The sequence below is a fragment of the Enhydra lutris genome, unplaced genomic scaffold, assembly GCF_002288905.1.
Source record: "Enhydra lutris kenyoni isolate GAN:26980312 unplaced genomic scaffold, ASM228890v2 scaffoldscaffold15, whole genome shotgun sequence".
NCBI classification, from domain to species: domain Eukaryota; kingdom Metazoa; phylum Chordata; class Mammalia; order Carnivora; family Mustelidae; genus Enhydra; species Enhydra lutris.
In genome coordinates, this window is record NW_019154099.1 from 18,749,765 (window position 1) to 18,760,870 (window position 11,106).

The 11,106-nt window shown below is 34.3% G+C and overlaps 1 protein-coding gene across 1 annotated transcript; it reads right to left on the reverse strand.

The window, feature by feature from the left end:
- Positions 1-716: 716 nt before the first annotated feature.
- Positions 717-1,105, reverse strand: LOC111147126 (ATP synthase-coupling factor 6, mitochondrial-like). Its single transcript, XM_022503029.1, has one exon. It carries the CDS (start codon positions 1,094-1,096, stop codon positions 776-778), a length of 321 nt encoding a protein of 106 aa, XP_022358737.1. The 5' UTR covers positions 1,097-1,105; the 3' UTR covers positions 717-775.
- Between the last annotated feature and the right edge of the window lie 10,001 nt (positions 1,106-11,106).

The following is an 11,106-nucleotide window of genomic DNA, read 5'->3' on the forward strand; positions in this document are numbered from 1 at the left end:
TCCATCAACAGATGAATGGATAAAGAAGATGTGATTATACATACATACATACATCTATATGTATGTATGTATGTAAAGAAGATGTGATTATACATACATACATATATGCAATCTATATGTATGTATGTATAATCACATCTTATACATACATGCAATCTATATGTATGTATGTATGTATAATCACATCTTCTTTAGCCATATATATATCTATAGATATATATATATATAGGAATACTATGCAGCCATCAAAAGAAATGAAATCTTGCCATTTCCAACGATGTAGAATGGAACTAGAGGGTATTATGCTGAGCGAAATAAGACAATCTGAGAAAGACAATTATCATATACGTGGAATTTAAGAAACAAAACATAAGGTTAGAGGAGAAGAGAGGGAGAAAAAAACAAAAAACAAAAACAAAACCAAGATGAAACCAGAGTAGGAGATAAACCATGAGAGATTCTTAATCATAGGAAACAAACACAGGGACATTAAAGAGAACATGTGAGGTAATGAGCACTAGGTATTATATAAGACTGATGAATCACAGACCTGTACCTCTGAAACCAATAATACATTATATGTTAATTAATGGAATTTAAATTTAAAAAATTGAGTTAGAAAAGTTCTTTTAAATTTTTTTTTTTTTTTTGGCAGTTGAGAAATGAGAAATGAGCTACCCTACGACTTTCTCATTCTGAGAAATCAGAAATTTATTCTGATCCAGTTGTACAACTAATCTAGGACAAATTCCCCCCAAAAATTTACATTATTTCTTCAGGTTTGACAGTTTTCGATGACTTCAAATTTAGGATCTTCAAATTTGAAGTCCAGGAACATATTCACATCTGCTTTACTGTACATTTGCTTAAGAAGTTCCCAGTCTAGGTCTTGCTGGTACTCTGGGCCAGTATCAATGGGTTCTACAGACGCCTGTCGCTTACTTTTGTATTCTCCAGTCTTGTCCAGGAAGGATTTCTCTGCAGGAACAAGTTCCTTATTAAGTGCCACTGCTGTCACACTAATGTTCCTCCTCATATAAACTGAGACTGCAGACCAAATAAGAGAGGAGAACCTGAAGAGCCTCTGAAGAATCATGATGATTCTGTTACTGACAGGAAACACCTTGGAGGTGGTCCGCCTCTTTTAACATTTCTTTTTTTTTTTTTTTTTTTTTAAGATTTTATTTATTTATTTGACAGAGAGAGAGATCACAGTTAGGCAGAGAGTCAGGCAGAGAGAGAGGAAGGGAAGCAGGCTCCCTGTTGATCAGACAGCCAGATGTGGGGCTCGATCCCAAGACTCCGGGATCATGACCTGAGCTGAAGGCAGAGGCTTTAACCCACTGAGCCACCCAGGTGCCCCTCTTTTAACATTCCTTGCAAGTCAGGTCTGTTGGCAAAAAATTCCCTCAGTTTTTATTTTTCTGAGCAAATCTTTATTGCTTCTTCACTTTTGAAAGATAATTTCCGAGGCACAGAATTCTAAGTTGGTGATTTTTTTTTCCTTTCAACCCTTTATTTTTATTTTTTTTTTTTTAGAAAGAGAGAGAGCATGTGTGTCCACCCACGTGATGGAGTGGGGGAGGAGCAGAGGGCAAGGGACAGAATCTTAAGCTGACTCTGCAATGAGTGAGGAGCCCCACCTGGGGCTGGATCTCACAGTCCTGCAGTCAGGACCTGAGCCAAAATCAACAGTCAGATGGTTAACTGGCTGAGCCACCCAGGTGCCCTCTCAACACTTTAAATATTTCACTTCAAGCTCCTCTTGCTCACATCGTTTCTGAAGAGAAGTTTGCTGTAATTCTTATCTTTATTTTTCTGTAGGTAAGGTGGAAGTTGTTTTTGATTTGTTTTTTAATTCCCCCCCTCCCCAGCCTCTTTCAGGATTTTATCTTTGATTTTCTGTAGTTTGAAAATGATAGGGCTGGGTGTAGATGTGTGGGTTCCCCCTTCCCCCCCATTATCCTCCTTGACATTCTCCTAGTTTCTTGGATCTGCAGTTTGGTAGCTGACATTAATTTGGGGGGAAATTGATCATCATTGTTTCAAGTATTTCTTCTGTTCTTTCTCTCTTTTCCTTCAGTCACAGTCCTTGGATATTCCCACAGTCCTTCCCACAGTCCTTGGATATTCTTTTCTGTTGTTCTCAATCTTTGTTCTCTTTGCTTTAAAGTTTTCAAGGCTTTTCCTCTAGCTTAGAGATTTCCTCTGCAGTATCTTGTCTACTAATAAGCCCATCAAAAGTATTCATTTCTGTTACAGTGCTTTTTATCTCTAGCATTTTTTTTCCCCTGAGGCTTTCTATATCTATACTTGCGTTGCCTTCTGTTACTGCCTGCTATCTACTTTATACTTTAGAGACCTTAGCATATTAATCACAGTTGTTTTAAATTTCTAGTCTGATAAATTCCAACATCCCTGTTGCGTTTGGTTCTGATGCTTGCTTTGTCTCTTCAGATGGTCCTTTTTTACCCCCCTGCCTTTTACTATGTGTGGATATGATGTACTAGATAAAAGGAAATGCTGTTAATAGGTCTTTAGTAAGGTGGTGGCCAGGTGTGGGAGGGGGTGAAGGAATAAATGTTCTGTAGTTCTGTGATTAGGTCTCAAATGTTTTAGTGAGCCTGTTTCTGGAAGGTGAACAATGGTATCTTAGTTTTGTTTCATTTTGTCTCCCCATAGGTGGGATCTGGAGACAAGAGTGGGCTGGAGTTGGGCTTTTCCCTTCCCCCAAGGCGGTTAGTCTCTGCTAATACCCCAGAAGGTTCAGGCTTTGGTGTACTAGTTTCCCCTGAGGGCAGGGCTTGTTAAGAAAAGACTGTTCTGGTGTCTTTCAAAGTAGTTCCCTTCCCCAACCCCTCTCTGAAGTTGGAGGAAATCTTTTTCTGCTCTGTGGAAAACTTGCAGATCTCCAGAGGGCAAATCTCATGATTTTATGATTTGTGACTGGATTCCCCCCTGGAGTTTTGAACTGTTAAACTTGTCCACACTGAGCTTCTAGTAGTTAATTGATTACAGTTCATGTTTTCTGACCTTGGCATCTAGTCCTGAGGCAGTTTCCAGTCTCAGTCTCTGCTCGGTAAGTCATGATTAGGTGATTCCGTTTGTCTCTCCAATCTTGGGGGTAGCGTTTGCTTCTTGTCCTCCTCTGTCTTACAGATCCAAAAGTTGTTGATTGTTTCATGTGTTTAGCTTTTTACTTGTGGTTAGGAAGAGTGGCGTCTTTCAAACTTCCTTACATTGCAGAACTGGAAACCTGAGATCCCAGTGTTTGATTTCAGGGCTTATGAAAAGACATGATTTTTAAAACCTCCAGTTAAAATTATTTTTTGGTGCACAGAGAAATGATTGTATATATTTTAACTTAATTGTTGACCTCAAAAATTATTAATTCTAATAGTTTATCTGCATGTTATTTTGGGCTCTATATGCAATTTATGTCATCTTCATATAAGGCTATTTTAATTTTTTCTTTTTAACATTTATATTTTTATTTACTTAATTCCCTCAATTTTTTACTCTCTTACTCTTTTGCCTCCTGCATAACTTTTAATAGAAACAACAGTGGTACGTGTCATTGTCACATTTTGATTTCGAAGTGTGGATAAATTTCATTGATTACATTTATTAGGTAAAGACCTTAAATTCTGTTTTTAGTTTTCTATATTTTTTTTGCCAAAAATAGGTTTATTAAATATGTTTAAATAATTACATATTTTTACCCTACTTTAAGGAGGTGAAACAGTAAATAGATTTTTCAATGTTATATTAATCTTGCATTCCTGGAATATATCCAATTTAGACTTTTAAAATCATATTTTTACATTTGCATAGTTTCTCAAATAAGTTTTTAAACATTTGCATCAATTTAGGAGGTATGGTCACTTATAATTTCCTTTTAATAGTGTTATTTTCAGATTTTGCTATCGAGGTTTTTCTGAATTTTTACATCTTCTGTATTGAGTTTGTTGTGTAATATATATTCCTTCAAATGTTTGGAAGAGCTCTTGAAAACTATGAGTCTAACGTTTCTTATTAAACGTTTTTAAATTATAGATGATTTTCTTAACAATTGTATAGATTTTGATTGCCTTTTATGTCAGTATTACATGATATGATTTTCCAGGGATTTGTATAATATGCTCGAGATTCAAATTAAGCATGAAATTGTGTTTAAAATACACTCTATGAATTTATTATATGTACAGGTTGTATAGTGAGTGTCCTTTTTATTCTGGATGTTGGTTATTGTATCTTCTCACTTCTGTCTTCCATCATTCTAAGGGATTCACCAGTATCTCAGAGTCTTTTCCAAAGAAACAGCCTTTGGCTTTTCCATTTTCTTGATTGTATATATCTGCTCTTTACTTTTTCCTTTCTTCCTCTAGTTAAATATGCATTTGCTGTCTTTTACTTGCTCATTGAGATGGAATCTTAGTTCATTGACTTGGTGCCCTTTTTCCACTTACGATGATGGATTTTCTTCTCAGCAAGTTCTGTATTTTAAGAAGTTTCTGTTTGTTAGATTTTACAGTTTTAAAATATGTCTTATTGGGGAATAATTTATATGCAATAAAATTAATTATAAGTATGCTGTTTGAGGTTCCTTAAAAAATGAATACAGTCATGTAACCACACCACCAAAAACTCATTTAGAATATTTCCTTTCTAAAAAAGTTCCCTCGTTCCTTTTTTAGTCACTCCCTTTCTGCTCCCTCTGTGCTGAAAACAGTTTATCTTTTTTCTACTATTTTAGATTTGCTCTTTGAGAATTTTATATATGTGGAAGCCTCCTTAGGCCATATGTAGTCTTTTTTATCTAGATTGTTTCCCTTAGCATAAGCTTGCTGAAAATCAGTCAGTCATTGGGTATAGTTTTCAAGGATGTAAGTAGTATCTTCTTTTTATTTTTATTTTTAAAGATTTTATTTATTAATTTGAGAAAGAGAACGACAGAGAGAGAGAGAGAGAGAGAGAGAGAGCATGATCAGGGGAGGCTGGCACAGCAGAGGGGGAGGAAGAAGCAGACTTCCTGCTGAGCAGGGGATGGGGGCTCAATCCCAGGACCCCGAGATCATGATCCAGCATAAGGCAGACGGCTAACCAACTGAGCCACCCAGGCACCCCTAGAGTACAAATCTTTTCATGAGCATAGGTTTTCACATCTTTCTGATAAATATATAAGATGTGACTTGCTGAGTTATGTGCTTTGCTGTGAATATTAATTTTAGCTTTCAAAGACACTGATAAGCTACTTCTTAAACTGGTTGTGATGCTTTGCATTATTAAGAAAATTTAGTGGTTCTGTAGTTTCTCCGACACTTGGTTTTGTCTCTGCTTCTAATTTTCGCTCTTTTGGTGGATATATAATCATGTCTCATGGTCATTTTAATTTGAGTTTCCCTAAAGACCAGTGTTATTGAACATATTTTTGTGTGTCTAGTTGCTGTTTATATATCTTTACGTAAAGTATCTGTTCAAACTTGTTATTGTGAATAGTTTGCCCTATTATTGAGTTGTAATGCTTCTTTATAGATCCTAAATATGAGTGTATTACTGAACTGTATATTTTATAAATACTTTCTTTCTAGTTTGCCTTTTTATGTGTGTGCACATGGGTGGGGGCATGCGTAGCTTGCCTTTGTGAAGGGCACATTTTTTATTTTGAACAAGTACATTTATCATCTTTTTCTCTCATGCTTCTTGAGGCCTATTTAATAGATCATTGCCTTATCCAAAGGTACAAAGGTTTTCTTTTCATATTTTTCCTTGATGTTTGATAGTGCATATCTTTAGGTCTTTGACCTATTACATCTTATTATTTTGTGTGTATGATTTCAGATGTGTTTAAGTTTTGTTTTTGTTTTATTTACATATGGGCAAAGCTGTTTCCGCATAATCCTGTTGAAAGCATTATCATTTCCACAATGAATGACCTTGCCAGATTTGTCAAAAATCAATTCCATTTCTGTGTGTGCCTGTTACTGGGCTCTCTGTTTTCTCTTTGCAGATGGGTATGTCCACCTTTATACCAAAATTACACTCTGATTTTAGTTGCTTTATAATAAAGTCTTAAAATCATGTGGTATTATGCCTCTTTTGTTTCCTTTTTTATTAGTAATCATACTTCTTTGATGGTTTTGGTCCAATGTATAAAAACCATTTTTAAAAAAATATTTGGTTCAGTTTCCTCATTGTTTAGAGGGTAGGTAAATCTCATAAAAGTTTATCATGACTGGCTTGAAGCAGAAGTCAACCACAAATTTTTTACATAGTTTTTAAGGAATAATTTTTTTTTTTTTTTTTTTTTAAGGAATCATTTACAGCTCAATCTCTAAATATAATGTGGTATGCCTAGAGCTTTTCATCACTGATTAGAGCTTAATCCCATTTTGGTTAGAAAACAGAATCAACATGTTACATTTTAAAACATGCTGAGATTGTTTTCTGGCCCAGAATATGATCAGTTCTGTTAAATATCTTGTTTGCACTTGGAAATAGTATCTGTTCACAGTGATTGGGTGCTGTCTTCTATAAATGGGCATTATATTATTACTATTTTTTTACATTCTGTTTTTTAAAACTTTTATATCCTATAGATTTTTCTTCTAGGTTATTGAGCAATATGTGTAAAATTCTCTCAACACAATGTATGATACTTTATTATGCTATAAGTATCTCTAATGCTTATTGCTTTAGAAGCTACTTTTTCTATGATAACAGATTTCACAAATTTTCATTGGGTAGTGTTTGCATGGTATATCTTTATATCACTTTACTTTCTACTTTATACATTTTTTTAAGCGTGACTTTTGCAAGCTGTATAAACCATACCTATAGTACTTGTATTTTAATTTTTTATTAGCACACTGACAGTTAATTTTATTTCCTCACTTTGTTAATTCACCTTTGTATTGTTTCATGTTGCCATTGGTTCTGTTGAAACCTTGGTACTTATTTTGTCACTTTTGAAAATCTGCTTTGTACTCTACTTTTGAAGTTTCTCTTTAACTTCAGTTTATTATGATATGTGTAGACCAAGTGTTTATTATTCTGTGCTGGAATTTTAAGTGTTTAATTTCCTTGAACTTATTAAATATAGTTATTTTAAATTTAGGCTTTGAGCAATCTTACATCTAAATCCCTTGGGAGTGTGTTTTTACCGTCTCTTTATCAATGGGCTAATTCATACTGACTTTTCTTCATGTGTGCTCCATTTTTATTGTTTTTATTGAGTGGTAGTATTATACATAAAAATTTGTAGGAATAACCCAAAGTCTGCATGAGATTATTTCCTTCAGATAGGATAGCTATATCCTTCTGCCAGTTGGCCAGTGGCATTAGCAATCCCATTTCTTCTCAATTTAGTTTTGGGAAGTGAAATGCTAAAACTCTGGGCTTTAGTCCCATTTGAGAAATTATAATTTGAGAAATTACTGAGAAATATTTGTTCACCCCTGTCTATTTTTGCTTTAGGGTGTTCAATCCAAATTATGGGTGGTTTTTCTAGCCTTCCCTCGCCAGGTTCTGGTTACCAGGTTTGTCTCCCTGTCTCATGAGGCTTTCAGAATCATTGCTTAGTTCTTCTTCTTTTTTTTTTTTAATTAAAGATTTTTATTTAATTATTTGACAAACAGAGAGAGATTGCAAGTAGGTAGAGAGGCAGGTAGAGAGAGGGGGAGAAGCAGGCTTCCTGCTGAGCAGAGAGTACGGGGCTCCATCCCAGGACCCTGAGACTCTGACATGAGCCAGAGGCAGAAGCTTAACCCATTGAGCCACCCAGGTGCCCCCATTGCTTAGCTTCTTAATGTCTCACTTACCTCATTCTAAATTCCTGGAAAGGTAGGGAAGAATGACCTCAAATGCTCAGCTTAGCTCTTTGGGCTTTCTTCTTTTCCTGGCTGTTGTTACAGTTTTTATTTTGTTGTTATCTCTCAAATGCTTGCAATCAGACTTAGGAGAAAATACTTTCTAAGATATTTTAGTCACTTCAAACTTTCTAATTCACTATTACAGTAGTTCTCCCACCAATTTTTTAAGTATTTCTTTAATTTAAAGCCCTAGATTTATATATTGTATCATTCAAGAGTTCCCAAAGTGAAGAGGAGGATACAAAAGTATGTAGAAAATATCAGGGAAAAGAGTAAATAGAGATGAATGTGCAAAAAGCAGTGCAGTAAACACATTAATATGGAATTCTAGGGGGATAGCTATACCAAGAAATAGGAGAATATGGAAGATAGTTGTGTGATGACCAGAGGTGAAATGACCATTGAAGAAATTGTCATATTTTTAAAAAGTGTAAACAAAGTAAAAAGCATAAACAAAGTAAATTCCAGATAGGGCAAGGATAAATTATTAAGTTCCTGAGAATCAGTTTAAAAATCTCTTCCCTTATTACATAGTATTTTCTTTGATTTTATCTGAATGTTTACCATTTCTGTTGGAATGTCATTTCCCATGTGGGTTTCCCATAAATTAAGGTAATTACATTAATTCATAGTATATTAATATAATAAATGATTAAAGATAAATGGGACAGTACCTTTCTGTTCAATATGTCTTATTAAGTAAAGCCTTTCCAATTAATTGAACAGAAATGTAGAAATGAGAAATGTAGCATTTTATTTATTTATTTTTAAAGATTTATTTATTTATTTATTTATTTATTTGAGAGAGAGACTGAGAGAGAGAGAGAGATCACAAGTAGGCAGAGAGGCAGGCAGAGAGAGATGGGGGAGAAGCCGGCTGCCTGCGGAGCAGAGAGCCCGATATGGGGCTCGATTCCAGGACCCTGAGATCATGACCTGAGCCAAAGGCAGAGGCCTAACCACACTGAGCCACCCAGGCGCCCCGAAATGTAGTGTTTTAAATTCTCATCTGTTCTTTTCCCATTTTTTTTGTGCTTGCCAGATATATTTATTAACCCATTCGTCAATATTTATCGTGCATGTGATGTTACAGGAATTATTCTAGAGTCTGGAGATAAAACACTACAAGAGGCCAACTTATTTCCTGTGCCAGTAAAGATTAGAGTATAAAGGATAGCAGTAACCACATATTGAGGAATTACTTTGTGCCAAATAATCCATATGAGTTATCGTTTAATTCTCAAATTTTCTCTAAAACTTTATTATTATGATTGGTTCTGACAGGAAGAAATTTAAAATTCTTGAAAATTTTATTTAGGTGCTCAAACCCACGTAGTAATGTCAGAGACAATTGTGGCATCGAGATCTTTCTAACCAAAATCAGTGTAACACTGCTTCATGGTTTACCTTTTTTTTTTTTTCCTAACTTAACAACTCCTGCTTAGCTTATGTTAGTCTCTCATTTAGCCTTTATGTTGAAGATTATCTTTTCCCAGATTCTATAATGTACCTTATCCATTTCAAGAGATGGAATCTAGAGGAATATATTTGAAAATAATATACTTTTGGTACTATAGTCCAGTTCTTAATTATATTGCAGGCCTGGAGTATTTCCTTTATTTCCTTTAGTACATAGGATTTATGTAGTCTGAAATGTTTTATATGAAGATCTGAAATATTTCAGAGTGATAACATAGTTGCCTAAAAGTTAGGTGCCTCTGATTTATTTGATACATTTATGGAATAATTAGTATTATACTAGTTCAAAAGATGGCAAAATCCTACAAAGAAATGATATCCAGATGATATAGGTCTAAAGATAAACATCTTTGACTAGATGATGAAGATTAATTTTAAAGTTTACTCTTCTTATGTATCCTGATATGATTGATCTATTTGCCTAATTTGGAGTTTGCTAAGATGAGGCTGACTGGAGGAAAATTATATGTAATGGAAGAAGTTCTTACATGTGTTTAAATCTTTGCAACTACTCGTGACTTTGAGTTAAGTTTCAAAAATCATTTGTTTGCTTTCATGATGCTAGCAGGTATCATGAATTAAACTGAGAGACCAACAGATGCTTCCTGTATGTGACTCTAGAAAAATAAAGGGTCATGGGTTTGTCCTGAAAATGGTGACATGAATACTGTTTAAAATAAGATGAAGTTATATGATAAAAATGTATCTCTGTATAATAGAGAATCATTTTTTTTTAAAGATTTTATTTATTTGTCAGAGAGAGAGAGGGAGAGAGAGCAAGCACAGGCAGACAGAATGGCAGGCAGAGGCAGAGGGAGAAGCAGGCTCCCTGCTGAGCAAGGAGCCCGATGTGGGACTCGATCCCAGGACGCTGGGATCATGACCTGGACGCTGGGATCATGACCTGAGCCGAAGGCAGCTGCTTAACCAACTGAGCCACCCAGGCGTCCCAATAGAGAATCATTTTATTAGTCAGTTATCTTTGTGAATATTATGAGTCACTAAATTAGTACTTAAAACCAATTTGTAGTACCAAATTATTTGGTAAGCTCCAGCTGCTTTAAGTGTAATTTATTTGTACACTACACATCTGGCTGTTTGTATGTATAATTTATTCATACTTAGAATTTATATTCTCACCAGTAGGAAGAATAAATTTGAAATCTGAAAACAGGAAATCGTAAAAATAAAAAAATAAAAACAAAAATAAAGCCTTTTCAAATAAGCATGCTAAAAATATTCCTCATGCATAATTCTTAAAATATCAAAGTAGATTAAGATTTCCAACAGAGAATAAAAATGAAAAAATACATAGTTTATAACAATTACAAATATTTTTCTATTGACTTTAATCATATTTTTTTCAGAAATTATCAGAAAATGTTTCATATATAATTTTTCTTTTTTATTCACTTTGATATTATTCGTGGCTTAGCCGATATTTGAAAAACCAAATGATTACCAAGATTTATCTTAACATAAAAAATTCTTGTCAATATTTATATGAAATTATTTTTATTTTGCTTCATTTTTTTAAGCTTTCCTTGGCATCATTCATGTAGAAATTTGTAACCTCTTCCTTCCATAAAATGATCTATGAAGGAAGAAAAAAAGAGGAACATCACTTCAGGACAAAAACATGACATTTAAATGCTCATTATTTAAATTTGTATAATCATTAAGCATTGGGGATCCAGCCTTAAATCAGGGCATAAAGTGTATAAATGCTCAGTCTGCTCACACTACATATTCTGTA